Source organism: Rattus norvegicus, chromosome 14 (genome assembly GCF_036323735.1).
Source record: "Rattus norvegicus strain BN/NHsdMcwi chromosome 14, GRCr8, whole genome shotgun sequence".
NCBI classification, from domain to species: Eukaryota; Metazoa; Chordata; class Mammalia; order Rodentia; family Muridae; genus Rattus; species Rattus norvegicus.
The window spans coordinates 9122956-9143687 of NC_086032.1; the positions used below are offsets into that span (position 1 = coordinate 9122956).

A 20732-nucleotide genomic window follows, 5' to 3' on the forward strand; every position below is an offset into this window, starting at 1 on the left:
CCGCGATGCTTACGCAAAGGTTCCGGTGCGAAGGTAGCCAGGATTTCAATGCTCCGTACCTTTGTGTTCCCGCGCTCCCCGGGCCGGAAGTCACGTGACACACGGGCTGTGCTGCAGAGAGATGGAGAGCTGATGCTCCGTCACTTGCTTACGGCTCCAGACCCGCGGCACCAGCTCCGGTCTGCACCGAGGGCGGCTGTCGCAGGGACTCTGGGCCGTTGTCATGGAGGAAAGTTCTCCCCGCATCCGCCGGCGGGTGTCTCTCCGCAAAAGAAACCGCCGCAGCCTAGAGAGCCTCGGTGCTGCCCGGGCCCCAGCCGAGCTCCAGCCCGCCGAGGACACGGAGGACGAAGCTGCGGCTGGGAGCCGCCGGCGGAAAACCGGGAGCCCGGAGCCCGCCCAGGTACAGCCCTGCTGAGTGCCCGCATCCCCGCAGGTTCACCCGGTCCCGTCATCACAGGGGCTGCGGTGACAACCGCGTCCTCCCCCCGCCCCGGGCATGGCTACGCGGGGGCGAAACCGCCCTCTTCCCAGGTGCACACCATTGACCACTTAGATGAGTAGCCTTCGCTCGCTCTCCTCACCTTTGTTATCCATGATCTCCAGCACTTGGGAGACCCTTAAACACCTGACTTCTAGGTGGATGTGAAACCTACACACTCCCACCCCCGTCGGAAGAAGTGTTCGCGGGCCAATTAACTGACTTGACAAACGAGCCCTCCAAATGGCTCGTTTCTACTTTACTAATAAAACTTTTTTATTGATAATCTATTAAGTGCTACTTACGTTATTAAACTAGCCATATCATGTAGATTTTACAACAGTAACTGGGTCCTGGGAAGTTGAGAGACTGAAGTCTGACTCAATAAATAATTATTACCTCCCAGTTTACATCTTTTCTGTTCAGTAAGCCACCCTGCATGAGTGTGCACATAACTGTCTCCAAATTCAGAATGGAATTTTTTTCTGGGGTCTGGTGGTACAGTCAAGATTTTGTATCAGACTGGCTTCTACGTTCCAGCCTGGGCCCGAATTACTGTAGTTACCAGAAGCATCTATTGAACCGACAACCCTGTACATGGTTACCGTTCTTTCATTTCTTGATGCTTTAGCACACGTTTAAGAATTCAAATGCCAAAGACGAGGTAGGGGGATGGAGGATGGGGCTCAGCGATGGAGACTGGGGCAGGCCCTGGGCTCACACCACAGCACCAAATAATTTAGCATTCCAATATCACCCCTTGTGGTGATAAGAAATAAGAATGCTTACTTAGAATGTCCAACACCCTGGGCTTGATCCCGGCACCTCATAAAACCAAGTATGGTGATGGCATTCAGGAGACAGAAGTAGGAGAATCTAGGATGTGTAGCCTCTGTTATATGAGAGCCTGTACTGACTCAAAAATATTTTTAAACATCCTGATATTCCATGATAACCCAGCAGCGCTATTTAGGCAAGTCAGAACCACTCTCTGGACTTGTTTCTTTTGTTTGGTGATGGTAATATGTGTTCAGAGGATAATTTGCATATTTGGGGATAGCCTTTTGCTGGAACTTTTTTTTTTAATGAGGATAGAATTCATTTATGTATCTTTGTTTCCTTTTCAGGAAAATGACAGTGAAGAGGACATGTTTGGTGACTATAACAGCTTTTCAGAAAATTCCTTCTTAGCTCAAGTTGATGACCTGGAGCAGAAATATATACAACTGCCTGACTGTGGGAGCCGAGGTACAGACTCCGGCACCAAAGACCTCTGTTCAGAAGGCCTCGGGAACAGCCTCAGTGTTCCTGCTGTAGATTTCACTGACTCTGAAACCAGAGAGTACATAAAGAAGCAGGGTGATCTAGATGTCCCTGTTGAGCCAGAGGTAGGAGGCGATCTTTCATTCGATATGCCTTCTTCTCAAATCTTATACTTTGAAAGTATGCAGAACTCCTCAAAAGATTTGGGTGATCAGTCCACCAAGGGAAGAGATGGGAAGTCATCGAATGAAGAATTGCATCATAGCCACAGAGAGCAACCCCAGCCAAAGAGCGACTTCTCTGACGTCGGCGGCTCCTCAGAGGCGAGCAGGAGGAGAAGTATCAAAGACTGCCTGAAAAGCGCCATGACTGGGAATGCCAGGGCCCAGACCCCAGCATTTCCCAGGAGTAAACAACTCAGGGAGACACTGCTGTCTGAGGAGATCAGCGTTGCTAGGAAAGCCATCGAGTCACCGTCAGATGATCTTGGTCCCTTTTATTCACTACCCAGCAAAGTGAGAGACCTCTATGCTCAGTTGAAAGGAATCAAAAGACTATATGGTAATGCTTCTTATAAAAGGGAAACCAATCTCACAATTCAGATAGTATTGTAATATTAATCCAAATCGGTGGGAGCAAGCGACTCCCTGGTTCCGTTTCTCATCTCCAACGACAGGAATATCAGTTGCATTAGCCCTGCATCACTGTCGTGGACTTCTTTCCTTCCGTATGTATGTCCTTCTCAAGCCTGGCTTTGTCTCTTGCCGAAGTAGCCTTCGGTCCGCCCAATCTGGGCCCTGTTTCCAGAGCAGCTTCTCGTTCTACTGTGCACCACACAACTGAATTCTCATCCCTTCATTCTCTGCTTCTGACTTTCTCCTCTGATTGGCTTTTGCTGTTTCTTCGGCAGTCGTTGAAATCCCTTTGAATGCTCAGAGCCTTAAGTGAAAGAAGTCGGTAGTAGCAGTTAAAAATTAAACACATTTAAAGACGGCTAAGATTTAAGTGCAAAAGAGACAGCAGTGTGGAGGCTAGAGAGTTGGCTTAGTGGCTAAGAGCACTGGCTGCTCTTCCAAAGGACCCAGGTTCAATTCCCAGCACCCACATGGCAGCTCACAACTACTTCCAGGAAAGCTGACACCATCACACACACATACAAGCAGGAACACCAGTGCACATAAAATAAAAATCATTTTTTAAAAAGACCTCAGTAGTAATTATTTCATGTTTTTCAAAAGTCCTACATCCTTGCATATATTTCAGAGAGACCATGGTAAACAAGGGGACAGCAGCTGACATCCTAGGAGATCAGTCCGTCAGCCATCACTGAAAGCACCACTGGGAGAACTTCTAAACTATTTGAAGACCTGGATTGTCAGAAGACAGGTTGGAGACGTAGAATGATAGGAAACTAATCACCACCTTCAGACAGTAAGAATCTGAGACATTCTAGATGGCTGTTCCCTTAGGACTACCTGGTTCCCAGCACCCACACGGTAGCTGACAGCCTTCTGTAACTCCAGGTCCAGGGGATCTGAGGTCCTCTTCAGACCTCTGTGGGACTATACATGTGCTTGTACACATAAACATGGAACCCAAGACATTCTAAATTGTGAGGCACATGGCTTGTGAGGGAACAGCTGAGTATTGGGTATTGTGTACAGCCCTGCAGTCCTCGCCCTCAGGAGGTGGAGGTCAGAAGATCAGGACTTCAAGGTCATTCTCAGATACATAGGAAGTTCTAGGCCAGCCTGGGCTACATGAGACCCTATCAGCAATACCGAAGGGACCTTCTGTTACCCTAGGTACATGCTAACTTGCTTCCCTCTGCCCTTCTGCCAGCTGCTTTGTTCAGTCTCAGCCTGCTACGGAGGGGGATCCCTTGAGAGAAGGATCTTAGGGCTCTCCTGTTTTGCTTCTGGGGTTTGTAGGTATTTTGTGGTATTCAACTTTGAACCCATGCCACGATAGGTACTCCGCCACTGAATTACATCCCCAGCCTTCGTGTTTTCAAACAGGGCCTTATAGCACAGACTCGCCCCAGACTAATGATCTTTGGGACCTGTGTCCCAAATGCCGAGATTACAAGCATGTGCCACGCTGTTCAACCAGGATAGGGATGGAGCTCAGCGTTCATGTCCCTAGCACTGTACGTAGATATATGCTTTAGAGAGTCCTCAACTGCCAGGTTGTGCGGCCTCTTTAACCCTGGCCGTTTTACTTAAGCAGTGCACTATCTGTTTAAAAGGGGAGAGTACTGTAGTTAGATATTTTTACTAACCACACGATAATTATAATGACTGTCAGTTATATCCGTAGTGTCTAATAAAAGCCTCAGCAAGCAGCTTTGCATAAGTGAGGGCAAGTGTATGTGTGCTCACGCATGTGCGGCTAAGTTTTGGTATAACACCTGCAGTTTCATAACTGGTGGGTGAGACCAGTCTGAAATACTTAATTTACATTCTAAATATTTTGGCTTATTTACCATCTGGAGATTAAACCCAAGGCCTCGCACATTAAACACACACTTTACTACTGAGATGAAACTCTCAGCTTAATTTCTTTTAAGATTCACTTCTGTATATGAGTTCACTATACCTCTTTTCAGACACAATTGAACATCGAATCCGACTGTTACTCGGGCATAACTATTTTAATGCCTTGTTTTGAGGAGGGATCTCACTATAGCCCTGGCTTGCCTGGAATTCACAGCTGTCTACCGTCTCCCTAGGACTAGGATTAAAGGTCTGCACCCACTCCCGGCCTCACCTTTAAAACAAACATATTCAAGCCGTTTAAGTTTGGGATGAATTCTCTCAAACTATTTTAAGTGTATAAAATGCTCAATTATAGACTCACTTTTTAACTTCTATTTATTTTCGTATACTTGTATGCGTATGTGTGGGTCGCACATGTGAGTCAGGACAACTTGTGGGATTTGGTTCTCTCCATTCACTGCGTGGGTCCTTGGGATCAAGGCTTGGCAGCAGACGTCCTTGTGCAGCACTGAACCCTCTCACTAGCCCTACATTCCCATTCTTAATTACGTAATTGCAGTAGCTTTCTTAATTTCCCACCCCCCAACCCCAGTACTCATAAACATTCCACAGGTACTGTTTGCACCCTTCTCCGTGTCCATGGAGAATCCTAGAGGAAACACTGACGTTCCAAACAGATCCTGGCAGCTGATGTTCTCACAGTGGTTTCTTCCCTCTGTGGTCGGCTCTGGGTTTTCTTTCTCTCTCTTTCTTTCTTTCTTTCTTTCTTTTTTTTTTTTTTAAGGTATCTTTTTTTTTTTTTTTTTTTTTTCCAGAGCTGGGGACCGAACCCAGGGCCTTGCGCTTCCTAGGCCAGCGCTCTAACCACTGAGCTAAATCCCCAGCCCCTTCTTTCTTTTTTTTTAAGATTTATTTATTTACTATATAAAAATATACTGTAGCTGTCCTCAGGCACACCAAAAGAGGGCATCTCATTACAGATGGTTGTGAGCCACTATGCGGTTGCTGGGATTTGAACTCAGGACCTCTGGAAGAGCAGTCAGTGCTCTTAACCACGGAGCCATCTCTCCAGCCTGGCTCTGGGTTCTCTGTGTGCAACTTTTCCCCCTTCCTGTTTGTAGGTTACTCGTTTTTATGTATGGATTACTCTGCCTGTTTCTCTAATGATAAAATTCTACTTGGTCTAGAGAGATGCTCAACAGTAAAAAACATTCGCTGATCTTCCAGGGTCCTGGGTCCAAGTCTCAGCACCAGGGTACATCAAGTGTTGCGATGGCACGTATGTATGTATACATACATGCAAGCTAAACAACCACACAGAAACATGCTAGTATTCACTGTTAATGCCCACTTCAAATTACTTCCTTCTGTTATCATCATTTTGATCCAGGGCCCTATGAAACCCGGTCTAGCTAAGTAGTTGGGAATGAGCTTGATCTTCTGATCTCTGTCTCCACTACGCGGGTGCTAGGTTTTCAGGCACCACAGCCACCAGACTCCTCAGGTGAGCACTCTACCCTCTGGAGTGCATCCTTTTTTTTTTTTTTTTGTTCTTTTTTTCGGAGCTGGGGACGGAACCCAGGGCCTTGCGCTTCCTAGGTAAGCGCTCTACCACTGAGCTAAATCCCCAGCACCTCTGGAGTGCATCCTTAATCTACTCCTTGGAGCTCCAGTTGTCACAGTGTCTCCCAGGTTGTTCTTTTGTTGATTATTTCTCAGTGATTGGGGGTGGGAACAACAGGACCCTGGACGCACCAGGTAGTAACTGAAGCCCTCTACGGTTTAAAAGTCCTTACCTAAAATACCATTTGGGCTAATCAAAGGCTGTTTGGGTGCTTAGGAACCAAAGGACCATTAGGGACTTGAATTGTCCTTAAGAGAGCAACCTGAAGACTTGCAGCGTGTGCAAGATCTTGCATATTTCCTTTTCTTCCTCTCCCTATTTCTGCAAAGAGGTTCTTCAGTGGGTGAGGGAGGTAAGCTATACGATCCTGAAGAAGAAGGGAGGATTTAGAATGATCACAGGTCCTCATGCTGTCCTTGGTCACAGGGAGCTGTCTGCCCTGCTGGAATCTGACACCTACAACTGTAACTGTTGCCAGTCCAAGCCCAAAATCCTGAAAATGCACAGCATTACACATGTGACATATATCCTCACATATATCCTCACGAGACGGTTACCACATTGATATACTGGATTTCCTCCCAGAAAAAAAATCTTGAGAGCTTAGAAGGGGAAATAATCTCTTGCATTTTTCTTTAAATTCTACAGACTGGCAACATACTTGCTTAACGTTAAGTTCTGTGCAAGAAAGGAAAAATTTAATATACTCCTTGCCAACGAGTGGCGGAAAGACCCTTGTGGCCGAGATCTTAATGCTGCAGGAACTTCTCTGCCGACAGAAAGACGTTTTACTGATCCTTCCCTATGTGGCCATTGTGCAAGAAAAGGTGTGTGGCTACATAGTTGTAACTTCCTAGTGTGGTGTTTTCAGGTCTAAAGGCTAGAGTCAATGTATTAGCTTTAAGTTGAGTCATGATCTTTTTGGGGAGGAATATACAAAAGTAACACGGAATACTTAATTATTTTCAAGTAGTTACTGTATATAGTTTTTCCTAAGTCTCTTTGAGCTGTATCTTAAATGTTCCATTAATACTGAGCCTGCTTTTTCAACCAGAAACCAGCTCACTACCTCATCAGGATAAGTGAGTCAGTCTGATGTGGCTTTTATATAAAAGGTTATGAATAAAGTCTGTTTTCATATTATAGTTTAAAAGTTAACACGTCAGGGTTGGAGGGGAGCTTAAGAGCCTTGGCTGCTTACCTGGAAGCCTTAGGTTTATCTGTGGAGCATCCACCTCAAAATCATCTGTAACCGAGGGAAGCCATTACCCTCTCTGGCTCCTGGCACTACCTGCACACAGTGCACAGGTAGGTATGCAGACAGAACACCCACACACATGTAATTAAAGTGTTACATGCACTTAATTCGTAAAGACAAAGGCCTTATTTAAAAACCAGCAGTTGCTAGATTGGACCCCCAGATGGGGACAGTTTTAAATCAAGGGAATCCCTCTGACTTTTAACTGGACCTCTTATTTGTGGTTTTCTTTAACTAATATTCTAGATTTCCAGTTTGTCGAGTTTCGGTATAGAACTTGGTTTCTTTGTCGAAGAATATGCTGGCAGCAAAGGAAGATTTCCTCCAATTAAAAGGAGGGAAAAGAAGTCGCTGTACATCGCCACCATTGAGAAAGGGCATAGCCTGGTGAACGCCTTGATTGAAACGGGAAGGATGGGCACTCTAGGCCTGGTTGTCGTCGATGAGGTTGGTTAACGTCATGTTTCTGATATCAGCTCTTTCCCCAGCTATGGTTTGGATCCTCTTGGTAACTACCTTAATGTACAGGGCACAAGGGGAGACATTCCACGGTAGATAATCTTAAATCCGGTCTCCCGCAGATGTTTCTTGAAATGTGAACATGTGTCTTAGGAGACATTTTATAATGTTACTCCTTGAATCCCAGATGTATCAGGATGCTGCCCCAAATTTTACTAACCTAAAGCATTAGTGAAATTGTGTGTGTGTGTGTGTGTGTGTGTGTGTGTGTGTGTATGTGTGTATATGTGTGCATGTGTATGTGCATGTACATGTGTATGTGTGTGTGCATGTGTGTATGTGTGCATGTGTGTGTATGTGTGTGTGCATGTGTGTGTGTGTGTGTGTGCTGGCGTTCTAATACCCAGGATAGGTTCATTCTGCACCAAACAGTTGTTTTATATGGACAGGAAGTGAAATCTGTCTCTTTTCCTCCATCCCCGCCTTAAATCACAGTTGCACATGATTGGTGAGGGGAGCCGTGGTGCCACACTGGAGATGACCCTGGCCAAAGTCCTCTACACCAGCAGTGAGTATTGACTTGCAGCCAGTTCTGTGTGGAAATGACAGATTCCATCACTAGTTTATACTGCCTCGAACAAGATGTTTAAGGTTCCTGCCTCCGCCTGTAAGCTCCTACGTTCTTGTTGAACGGATATGGATGGTGACGATTACAAAGGTGCTTAGTCAGGCCATCGGCCTCCAATCGCTGTGAGATGGAGACTGAGGCGGGGCTGACCTGGTGAGACAGTTGTGAGGGTTACGTAAGAGGAATGCTGCTTCTCCGGTGACGCCATGTGGCACTGGGTAAGATCTGCTGCCACCGTGGTCCTCAGCATCACCACCATCTTCCCAGTGGAGGAACAATATGTACATTTTTTTTAATATTTTTTTAAGACAGGGTCTTGCTGTATAGCTCTAGCTGCCTTGGAACCTGCTTGGAGACAGGGTGGTCCCAAAGTCACAGAGAGCCTGCTTCTGCCTTCCGAGTCCTGAGATTAAGGGTTTGCACCTCTTGGCATCCCCAATAGTGACTGGGTTTGCTGACTGCACGTGGGATGGATCCCCATGAGTGACAGTCCTGGATGGCCTTTCCTTCAGTCTCTGCTCCACACTTTGTCACCGTGTTTCCTCCTGTGAGTGTTTTGTTCCCTCGTTGAAGAAGGACTGAAGCTTTTGTCTTTCTTCTTGTTGAGCTTCATGTAGTCTATAAATTATATCTTGGGTATTCCGAACTTTTGGGCTAATATCCACTTACCAGTGAGTGCGTATCACGTGTGTTCTTTTTGATTGGGTTACCTCACTCAGGATGATATTCTCTAGTTCCCTCCATTTGCCTAAGAATTTCATAAAGTCATTGTTTTTGATAGCTGAGTAATATTCCATTGTGTAGATGTACCACATTTTCTGTATCCATTCCTCTGTTGAAGAGCATCTGGGTTCTTTCCAGCTTCTGGCTATTATAAATAAGGCTGCTATGAACATAGTGGAGCACGTGTCTTTGTTATATGTTAGAGCATCTTTTGGGTATAAGCCCAAGAGAGGTGTAGCTGGGTCCTCAGGTAGTACTATGTCCAATTTTCTGAGGAATCTCCAGACTGATTTCCAGAATGGTTGTACCAGTCTGCAATCCCACCAACAATGGAGGAGTGTTCCTCTTTCTCCACATCCTCGCCAGCTTCTGCTGTCACCTGAGTTTTTTATCTTAGCCATTCTGACTGGTGTGAGGTGGAATCTCAGGGTTGTTTTGATTTACATTTCCCTGATGACTGAGGATGTCGAACATTTTATTAGGTGTTTTGTGGCCATTCGATATTCCTCAATTGAGAATTCTTTGTTTAGCACTGTACCCCATTTTTAATAGAGTTATTTGATTCTCTGGAGTCTAACTTCTTGAGTTCTTTGTATATATTGGTTATTAGCCCTCTATCAGATATAGGATTGGTAAAGATCTTTTCCCAGTCTGTTGGTTGCCATTTTGCCCTAATGACAGTGTCTTTTGCCTTACAGAAGCTTTGCACTTTTATGGGGTCCCATTTGTTGATACTTTTTTTTAAGGATTATTTATTTATTATATATGAGTACCACTGTAGCTGTCTTCAGACACACCAGAAGAGGGCATCAAATCCCATTACAGATGGTTGTGAGCCACCATGTGATTGCTGGGAATTGAACTTAGGACCTCTGGAAAGAGCAGTTAGTGCTCTTAACCACTGAGCCATCTCTCCAGCCCCCATTTTTCGATTCTTGATCTTAGAGCATAAGGTATTATTGTTCTGTTCAGGAAATTTTCCCCAGTGCCCATGTGATCAAGACTCTTTCCCTTTTTTCCTTCTATTAGTTTGAATGTATCTGGTTTTATGTCCAGATCCACTTGGACTTTAGCTTTGTACAAGGAGATAAGAATGGGTCAATTTGCATTCTTCTACATGCCGATCTCCAGTTGAACCAGCATCATTTGCTGGAAATGCTATTTTTTTTTTCCGTTTGATGGTTTTGGCTCCTTTGTCAAAAATCAAGTGACCATAGGTGTGTGGGTTCATTTCTAGGTCTTCAATTCTATTCCACTGGTCTATCTGCCTGTCTCTGTACCAGTATCATACCGTTTTTATTACTATTGCTCTGTAATACTGCTTGAGTTCAGGGATAGTGATTTGATTCCCCCTGAAGTCCTTTTATTGTTGAGAATAGTTTTCACCATCCTGGATTTTTTGTTATTCCAAATGAATTTGCAAATTGCTCTTTCTAAGTCCATGAAGAACTGACTTGAAATTTTGATGGGGATTGCATTGAATCTGTAGATTGTTTTTGGCAAGATGGCCACTTTTACTATATTAATCCTGCCAATCTATGAGCATAGGAGATCTTCCATCTTCTGAGATCTTCAATTTCTTTCTTCAGAGACTTGAAGTTCTTATCATACAGATCTTTCACTTGCTTGGTTAAAGTCACACCAAGGTATTTTATATTATTTGTGACAATTGTGAAGGGTGTCATTTCCCTAATTTCTTTCTTGGCTTGTTTCTCTTTTGTGTAGAGGAAGGCTACTGATTTGTTTGAGTTAATTTTTTTTTTTTTTTTTTGGAGCTGGTGACCGAACCCAGGGCCTTGCACTTCCTAGGCAAGCGCTCTACCACTGAGCTAAATCCCCAACCCCTTGAGTTAATTTTATATCCAACCACTTTGCTAAAGTTGTTTATCAGTTCAGGAGTTCTCTGGTGGAATTTTTGGAGTCACTTAAGTATACTATCTTATCATCTGCAAATAGTGATATTTTGACTTCTTCCTTTCCAAAATGTGTCCCTTTGACCTCTTTTTGCTATCTGATTGAGAACTTCAAGTACTATGTTGAATAGGTAGGGAGAGAGTGGACAGCCTTGTCCCTGATTTTAGTGGGATTGCTTCAGGTTTCTCTCCATTTAGTTTGATGTTACCTATTGGTTTGCTGTATATGGCTTTTACTATGTTTAGGTATGGGCCTTGAATTCCTGATATTTCCAGTACTTTTATCATGAAGTGGTGTTGAATTTTGTCAAATGCTTTCTCAGCATCTAATGAGATGATAATGTGTGTTTTTTTTTTCCTTTGACTGTCTATATAGTAGATTACGTTGATGGATTTCTGTATATTGAACCATCCTTGCATCCCTGGAATGAAGCCTACTTGATCATGATGGATGATGGCTTTGATGTGTTCTTGAATTCCATTTGCGAGAATTTTATTGAGTATTTTTGCATCGTTATTCGTAAAGGAAATTGGTCTGAAGTTCTCTTTGTTGGATCTTTGTGTGGTTTAGGTATAAGCATAATTGTGGCTTCATAGAAGGAATCAAGTAGTGTTACCTCTGTTTCTCTTTTGTGGAATAGTTTGAAGAGTATTTGGTATTAGGTCTTTATGAAGGTCTGATAGATTTCTGCACTAAACCCATCTGGTCCTGGGCTTTTTTCAGTTGGGAGACTTTTAATAGCTGCTTCTATTTCTTTAGGAGTTATGGGGTTGTTTAAATGGTTTATCTGTTCCTGATTTAGCTTTGGTACCTGGTATCTGCCTAGAAATTTGTCCATTTCCTCCAGATTTTCCAGTTTTGTTGAAAATAGACTTTTGTAGTGGGATCTGATGATTTTCTGAACTTCCTCAGTTTCTATTGTTACATCTCCCTTTTCATTTCCGATTTTGTTAATTTGGATACTGTCTCTGTGCCCTCTGGTTAGTCTGACTAAGGGTTTATCCACCTTATTGGTTTTTCTCAAAGAACCAGCTCCTGGTTTTGTTGATTCTTTAGATAGTTCTTTTCGTTTTTACTTGGTTAATTTTAGCCCCGAGTTTGATTATTTCCTGTCATCTACTCTCTTGGGTGTGTGCTTCTTTTTGTTCTAGAGCTCTCAGGTGTGCTGTCAAGCTGCTAGTGTATGCTCTCTCCAGTTTCATTTTGGAGGCACTCAGAGCTATGTATTTTCCTCTTAGCACGGCTTCCATTGTGTCCCATAAGTCACTGGCGCACCACTGTCCCAGCTGCCATCTTTCCAGATTGTCAGAAATGTGAAACTTCTTTCTAGGAGGCAGCCTCCTGTTCTGGGTACCAGGGCCCCAGCCTTTTCTTTGCTCAGGGTGAGTCCCTATGGAAGTTGTGTTTCCTGAAGCCCATCATTTCCGTGGACTGATCAGAAAGAAGAAACCTAAGTGTCTCCTTCGAGGATCTCCATTCTGCCAGGATGGTTATGCTACCATCATCTTCTCCACACTTGAAGGACTGACTGTGTGCTGTGTGCTGTGCTCACACGTTACACATCCCTTCCAAGCAGCATCTGCTCCATGAGTGTTCTGTGAGCAGCCACCATCACCTAAAGTCCGTTTCCTTCAAACCATTCTTCAGTGTGAACTTCCCGTCACCGTTTACCAGCAGATGGCTAAACCAGAATCTTATAATCTTTTTAAATTTCCTCATTTCATTGCTGCCCAGACTGTCCTTCTGCCCCAAGTGATCCTTCTGCCTCAGCCTCCCAAGCAACTGGGTCTATAATCTTTACTCTTTAACACTGTCAGCACCCAGTTCCTATCTGGTTACCCCAAGAATCTGCTTGATTCATGTACAGAAATCTTAGTACACATTTAACCCAGTTTAGTGGCGAGTTCTTTAGCCTTTGCCTTTTCCAGCTTGCAATTACGAACCACAGACTTAGGACACAGGACATGGCCTCCCCAATGGTGGCAGATGTCATCATAGCTGTTGTTATAATTGGTCCTAACAGCTTCCACCAGCTTAGCCAGAGCACCCTTGTCTTCTGAGTTAACCTGTGTGAAGGCAACAGTGGTGCATGTCTTCCTGTGGACCAGATGCCCCAGCCTGGCCTTCCCCTTGATGATGCAGTGGGGCGACCCCATCTTTCGACAAAGGGCAGGCGGGAAAACTACCAGCTCAATGGGGTCTACATCATGGGCAATCACCACCAGCTGAGCCTTCTTGTTCTCCACCAAGGTGGTGACTGTATTGACCCCTGCTTGGAGGACAGGTGGTCTCTTAGTTGGGATGTCCCCTCTGCTTGGAGGACAGGTGGTCTCTTAGTTGGGATGTCCCCTCTGCTTGGAGGACAGGTGGTCTCTTAGTTGGGATGTCCCCTCTGCTTGGAGGACAGGTGTTCTCTTAGTTGGGATGTCCCCTTTGCCATCAGCTTTCTTCTCAGCACGGGCCAGCAGCCTCTGCTTCTTCTCCTGCTTTGTCTCTGCCTGTACTTGTGGGCAAGCTTAAGCAGCTGAGTCGCTTTTTGCCTGTCCAGGGCCTGGGGGAACTGGTTGATGGCAGGAGGTATTTTGAGCTGCTTATAGAGGATGGCTCTTTGCCGCTGCAGCCTGATGTAGCGGGGCCATTTGACGAAGCGTGTGAGATCTCTTGGACTGGATGTCCTGCCCAATGCCGAAGTCCTTAGGCCTCTTCTCAAACAAAGGATTGACCACCTTTTTGGCCTCCTGTTTCTTGACTATGACTGGGGCTGGAGCCACCTTCTTCCCCTGGGCCTTCTTTCCTTTGGGCATCTTGCTCAGCTGGAGGAGAGAGCCAAGATCTTTATGTATATGCAAATATTCTAAAATCTGATAAAAAAAAAAATCCTAAATCTGAAACATTCTGATCTAAACATTTCCGATAAACCTCATCCTCCTGTTCCCTGACTCCAGACCACTCAGACAGGATGACACTGAGGTATTGCTAATATTCCTTTAGGACAGAAATGAGACCTCTCCCTGATATTTTGATTTGTTTTTAGAAACAACTCAGATTATCGGCATGAGTGCAACACTAAACAACGTAGAAGACCTACAGGCGTTCCTGAAAGCTGAGTATTACACCAGTCAGTTCAGACCAGTATGTACCCAAGGTTTGCGCTGTATTGATTCTTATGTATTCGTCCTAGACATGAGATTGGAGAGCTCGGTGTGTTGTAAATGGCGGAGTGGGAAAGGTGCGTCGGTCACGCCATAGCTCTACGATAACAGTTCACATACGGAGGATGTCACCCGAGGCTGGGGTCACGTGTTAACACCTCAAACAGTGACCGGAGAACAAGCCCCAGTGAACACTTACTGAATGGGCTCTCCGAGAACTTGACTTATGTCTCATTTCTTCATATCTGAAGTCAGGTCTTTAACTGGGCAAGATTTCAAGAGATGCGCTGGGACCTGCTACCAACATTGAGAAGTCACCTTAGTTCTCACTTCAGGAGCACGTGTGCTAACTCAGAAACAGTGCAGACAGTTAGCACGGCTCCCATGCAAGGGCAGTATGAAAATTATACATTGCATATTTACAGTCTCACAAAGCCACCACCCTTAGGTGTAGAGCCACCGCCAGTCAGTGGTGCTAAAGGGGAAGCGGTCTGGAGGGATGGCTCAGTGACTGCCCCTCTCGAGGTCCGGGTCAATTTTCAGCATCCATGTGGTGGCTCTTAAAGTCCTTATACTCCAGTCCCTTGGGACTTAGTGCCTTCTGGCTCCCAGGGACACTGCACACATGTGCACAGGCAGAATGCAGGCAAAACATATAAATTAAATAAATAAGAGACAGAGAATCAGACTTTTCGGGGAAGAAGACCCTGATAGGTTATCCAGTCCCAAGTGTTCAGACCTAAAACACTTCTGCATACAAACAATGCTGAATGAACTCAGTAGGGGGTGGGGGTGGGTGTGTGTACGTGTACAACGATAATTTTAAAAAATGAGGTCATGAACTTGAGAAAGAAAAGAACAGAGGTAGAGATGGGGTAGAGATGATATAAATTTATTATTTGTATATGGATTCTTAAAATTTTCTTTTTTTAATTATTTAAAGAAATGACCTTAGGCTTGATGGTGAAACGTGTAATGCCAATATTCAGGAGGCCAAGGAAGGGAAGCTTGAGCTTTAGGCCAGCCAGAGCTCTATCCTGAGCTCAGGGCTAGCCTGGGCTGAGCAGCAAGAGCCTGTCAGGGAAAAAGCTGATCAGTCTTTTCGGGTGCCTGTGCTTTGGTAGTTACTGCTCTTTTCAGCATAAGCTAGGGTGCGACATGGACTTTTCCCCCTTGGTTTTGAGACAAGGTCTTGTATGCCAGACTGTTCTGGAACTAGCTACTTACCCAAGGATGACCACGAACTCTTTCCTAATCCTCCTGCCTCCACCTCCCAAGTGCTGGGGTTATAGGTTCGACACCGTACTTCACTCACGTGGATTTAGATTTAAATCTAAGAACAGCATTCCTAAAATGCTTGGCCAAGTGCGAGTGTAGCTCACAGTTACTTGAGGGCAGTGTGTGATGTACACATATTGTCTGTCTGAAGTACCAGTGTGGATGTTCTGTGTCTGGGTTTTTAAATAATCTCGAAGGTCACTAAGTAGTATCTTGACATTTACTGTTTACACTTAAACAAAGTATAAAAAATTTCAGGAAATATCTTCTGACTTTAGATGTCAAATTGAGAATCTACTCTTTTTTGTTGTTGGGCTATTGTGGTGCGGGCTATGGTGGTGCGGCCTTTAATCCCAGGCAGAGGCAGGTGGATCTCTGAGTTCAAGGCCAGCCTGGTCTACAGAGCGAGTGCCAGGGCTACACAGACGAGCGCCCTTCTTGGGAAAGCAAACAAAGAACCCTAAGACTCCACCTTTCCACACCAGTGAACCGAGGGCAGGGGAGAGAGCCAGCTGATGAGGTGCTGGCCCCGCGAGCATCAGGGCCTGCACTCAGTCCTCAGAGCATGCACACAGAGGCCAGGCATGCTCGCATGTCTTACCATCCCAGTGCTAAGACAGGAGCTCCAACCTGGCCCCCTTGGCAAGCTTCAGGGAAGAGAGAGACTTACTTTAAAAATAAGACAGACGCTGCTGAGGGGTGACACCTGAGGTGTGTCCTCTTACCTCATGCATGTGCACACACGTGTGAGCACTTGTACATACATCGGCACCTGTACTGCTCGAGAGCGCGTGCGCGCACACACACACACACACACACACACACACACACACACACACACACACACACACACCTACACACATCTCCCCACCAGAAGAAAATCTGTGTTTGCAAACTTCCTGACCATGAGTCCTTAAGTGGCATTTAAAATGGAAACTGATGACCAACACAGAAAGTTGTAGATCTTAAGAAATAATACAAAAGAAGAAAAAATAGGACTATCACCTGTTCCTACATATATTCTTTCTTATTTACTTAACTTTTATTCATGTGGGTGTGTCTGAGGGTCTGCCATGTGTCTGTGGTGCCTGTGGAGACCAGCAAGGGGCATCAGGCCCACTGCAGCGCGAGTTGTAGGCTGTTGTGGGTGCTGAGAACTGAGGGTCCTCTGGGGGAGGGGCAAGCACACAGCCACTGAGCCCCCTCTGCAGTCCTCATTCCTGCTGCTCACAACAAACGCCCACGCATCTGGCCTCCTTTTCAGTGTCTACTACTCAACTCAAAGGTAAAATTTCCAGGATGTTAGTTCCTGGTTTTCTGTAAAGGAAAAGAGAGGCAGGGGAAAGGAGAGAGCTGAATCCTGTCTGTAGTGTCCTAGCAACGCTGGGGTCTCTGTGTGTAGCTGTCCTCTGTGAAAACATGGTCTAGAATTTCAGACTACAAATTGTATATTAATCAGCCATTTCTTTTCATCTCCAGGTTGAATTAAAAGAATTCCTGAAAGTAAATGACACAATATATGAGGTAGACAGCCGGGCTGTGGACGGCATGACCTTTTCACGGCTCCTGAATTATAAGGTGCGAGGGAAACCCCTCAATCCGGGTTCCCATCTTTTGTGCCTAGGTATGCTGGGGCACTGCAGCAGACTGAAGGGGGTCTCGCTGGTTTGTATTTGGGGGAGAGTTTGAGAGGAGAAGGTGCCTGATCTGTCATGGACAATAAGCTTCTGACTGAATACAGCAAGTTTCTTCTTTGTTTGGTTTGCAATGCTAGGGCTCAAGCCAGGGCCTACATACAAGGCACATGCCACCTCTGAGTTACCTCATACAAGGCACATGCCACTGAGCTACCTGAGCTAGTCCAGTGTTAGTGTCAGGTCATACTGGATTCTTTGCTCTGGCATATCCTTGTGAAGCTGGGTATCTTATGGCTGCTGGATATACTATGTATAAAAACTAGCAGAACAGGACTGTGTGCAGTCCCGCTCTAACAGCACAGCGCACATCCTGTCAGTGACTCTTGCGTGAGTGAATAAAGCGCTTGCAAGTCAAATGACACTGATTTTGAGGAAGTATTTATTACGTTGTTTGCACCTGACTGATTATTGAGCCAGCTCCTGAACATGAAAATCCGGAGACATATCCTGTGGATGTGTCATTTATCCGACAGCAAGAGGAGCATGCTGTATAGTCTGACACATTGCTGTACAGAAGAGTTCCTGCTTGCATGCTAATGGCTTACATCGGCATGGAGGATCTTTAAAAGGGAAGCAGTTTTACCCCAGCTTTAGGATTTCATGCATTTTATTCTAAATCCATGTTAGTTTTCAGTAAGCACAGGAACCGAGGAGATTTAAATGACTGACTGTCCTTTTATTGCACGTCCTCCCGGCAGTGTTCCAAACTGCCATAAACCACTGCTGCTGCCTCACTTCTGACAGTGTTAGGGAACACGGGTCAGAGCAGGATGAGACGCCATTCTGGACGAGGTATTTGACTGTTGGTAGCCGCAGTCCTCATCTCTCTCTGGCTTTTCGTTCTGCTCGGATGGAGGTGGGCATAAAATAGTTATTAATAACAAGAGCTGCTTTCACTTCCTTTGATTCTTAATCATTTAATCCTCTTTTTGGACTAAATGTGCCCCCAAACCAAATCTCTAAGGAATAACCTAGAGGAAATTGACCATTCGATGTTTAGTACAGCTGCCATCTCTGGTTTTAGTGATGGATAACTGTAGTGTTTAATACTGGTGACAGTTTACTGTCTTTCAAGTCACACTTGCCTGTTGCAGTACTCCGATGCCCTGAAGAAAGTGGACCCTGACCGCTTGGTAGCATTGGTGACAGAAGTCATCCCTAACTACTCCTGCCTGGTTTTTTGTCCCAGTAAGAAGAACTGTGAAAATGTAGCAGAAATGTTGTGCAAGTTTTTAAGCAGGTATGTTCATCTTTTTAACTTTGTTCTATTTTTGTCATAAATTGCAGACTGAATGATACATTGTTTGCTGAGTGATCATGGTCTTCTTAGCAGGGCATCGTATTTATACTTTCTGAAGGAACTGACCTTAAAGTCAGCCTAACTGAAATCCACACTAAAGTAGAAAATTGTGGAGTTGCAAGAGAGTGACCACCGCAGAGGCATTTGAAGCCTGGCTGAGCAGTGGCCCAGGGTCTAGTTGCGCCTTAGACCGGTCAGCTTGTCTGCGAGTGGGCAGGGCAGGCTGCAGGCAGGGTATCCCCTGTCACGCCCCGAGGCCGGCCATGGCTGCAGCTGAACTTCTCTTTGTTAACACCTCCCTTCCTTTCTTAACTCGTCTGGGCACCAGACAGAATTTCCTACGAATTTTAGAGGTGTCTGGTTTGGAGTTCGAGCTATTTGGATATGAACTCTGCTGTGCCCACAGGGATAGTGTCCGTGCTGATTGGTCTCTGTTTTCTGTACCTGTTTGTTGTGTGGGGTTTTAATGTTTACACCATTTGGCCCCTTACTTGAGGCTTTCATTAGTCATAAACTAGGGATGCGAACTTATAATCTGGTCATTCTCCACCCTGCCTCCCAGTCCTATTGGCATAGACTGATATAAATGAGGAGTAAATTTGCTGGCTTAGTAGAATGTCAAAGTGTTCAGGGAGCCACCAAGGAGTTGAGCTTCAACGATTGATAGTCTGCCTTTACAATGACAGTTTTGATTATTTAAGAAAAAACCAAAACGGGGCTGGAGAGATGGCTCAGTAATTAAGAGCAGATATGATCAGACTGGAGAGATGGCTCAGTGGTTAAGAGCACTGACTGCTCTTCCAGAGGTCCTGAGTTCAATTCCCAGCTACCACATGGCGGCTCACAACCATCTGTAATGAGATCTGATGCCTTCTTCTGGTGTGTCTGAGGACAGCTACAGTGTACTCATATAAATTAAAATAAATAAATCTTTGAAGAAAAAAAACAAAACAACCAGGCAATAGCTCATGCCTTCAATCCCTGCACCTGGAAGGCAGAGGCAGGAGGATCTCTGAGTTTGAGATCAGCCTTGTGTACATAGTGAGTTCAGGATAGCCAGGGCTGTATAATGAGACACAAACAAACCAACCTAACAGCTAAGTGCACTGCGCTGGGGAGATGGTGGTTGTTGGTCGTGAGCACCTCCTGCTCTTCCAGAGGGTCTGACAAGTTCTCTCTGACACCCAGCTCCAAGAGGAGTCAGAACCTCTGACCTCCATGCATGCATACATAAACACACACACACGTACTCACACACGCACACACTCACATACACACACACGTACTCACACACGCACACGCACACACTCACATACACACACACGTACTCACACACGCACACACTCACATGCACGTATATACAAGCATGTACACACAAATTTTAAAAACTAAGAAAAATAAGGAAATCAGTCATTTAAGCTTTCTGTAAAACCACTCACCTTTTGAGCATAATTTAAGACACTGTTGAGGTCTCTACAGTGTTAGTGTTTAGACATTGTTTCCATGAATGGAATGACTCCATTTTCAGTGCAGAAAATTACTACCTTAAAATAAAACAGACCATCTCTCATAAAGACATATATTATAGAAGAAATAATCTTGATATCTAGATCAGGATCTAACCTGATATCATACGAAGTTTAGGGACAAAATTCAGGAAGTCTGTGAAGCGTCTGAAATTGTTTCTAAAGTGTCGTGTTTATATGAACAGCTGAACTTTTCCTAGTTTTATTTTTGTGAGGTATCCACAGGGTTCTGTGGTCCACAAAAGGCTTGGAGGGTATTTCTAATGGTTGATGAAGTAAGAATTAAAGTTAAAAGAACCTTTTGTGGGGAGATGGCTCAGTCAGAGAACCCGTTTGTATCCCTAGCCTCCTCACGAGAGCCAGGCATGATGGCACACACCTGTAATGCAGTGCTGCGACACGGGGAGGCCCCTGCTGCTCACTGACCAACGAGCCTCGCTGAATAGTGAGTTCCCAGTTTAGTGAGAAATGAGAAAACCACCTGATATCAGCCTCTGTGCAGACATGGCTACAGACATGATCCACAGTACACAGATACAGACACATGCATGTTCATGCAAAAATACACGCAAAGGACATTTTGTGTACTTACACTGATAAAAGTAATACATAACTAAAAAAGATGCTAACATGATACATTAAAGAAAAATGGTTAGTACTTCCCACCTCTAATGCAAGGACTCAGAGTTCCTCCTTTTAAAGATTTATATATTTTATGTGTATACACACACACACACACACACACACACAGTCACACTTGTGCGTGCCTAATGCCTTCAAAGATCACAAAAGGGCATTGGATCCCCTGAAACTGCAGTTGTAGATGGTTGTGGGGTGCCCTGTGGGTGCTGGGGGCTGAACCCCTGTCCTCTGGAAAAGCAGTCTGTGTTCTTAACTGCTGAGCCATCGCTCCAGTCCCAGGCTGCTGTGT

At 45.0% G+C, this 20732-nt stretch overlaps 1 protein-coding gene across 6 annotated transcripts in view; it reads left to right on the forward strand.

Annotated features, from left to right (window-relative positions):
• The first annotated feature begins 22 nt into the window (after nucleotides 1–22).
• Nucleotides 23–20732, forward strand: part of Helq (helicase, POLQ-like) — a 44333-nt gene continuing 23623 nt past the window's right edge. For 2 of the 6 annotated variants that reach the window (XM_063273324.1, XM_039092157.2), the window contains exons 1-8: nucleotides 209–403; nucleotides 1609–2305; nucleotides 6515–6693; nucleotides 7371–7571; nucleotides 8079–8151; nucleotides 13883–13980; nucleotides 16758–16856; nucleotides 18070–18215. In XM_063273324.1, coding sequence (XP_063129394.1) covers nucleotides 224–403; nucleotides 1609–2305; nucleotides 6515–6693; nucleotides 7371–7571; nucleotides 8079–8151; nucleotides 13883–13980; nucleotides 16758–16856; nucleotides 18070–18215 — 1673 coding nt within the window. In that variant the 5' untranslated portion in view covers nucleotides 209–223. Of the gene's footprint in view, nucleotides 404–1608; nucleotides 2306–6514; nucleotides 6694–7370; nucleotides 7572–8078; nucleotides 8152–13882; nucleotides 13994–16757; nucleotides 16857–18069; nucleotides 18216–20146; nucleotides 20723–20732 lie in introns of those variants that run through there. The other 4 variants (XM_063273326.1, NM_001014134.2, XM_008770040.3 and 1 more) reach the window with 4 other exon arrangements.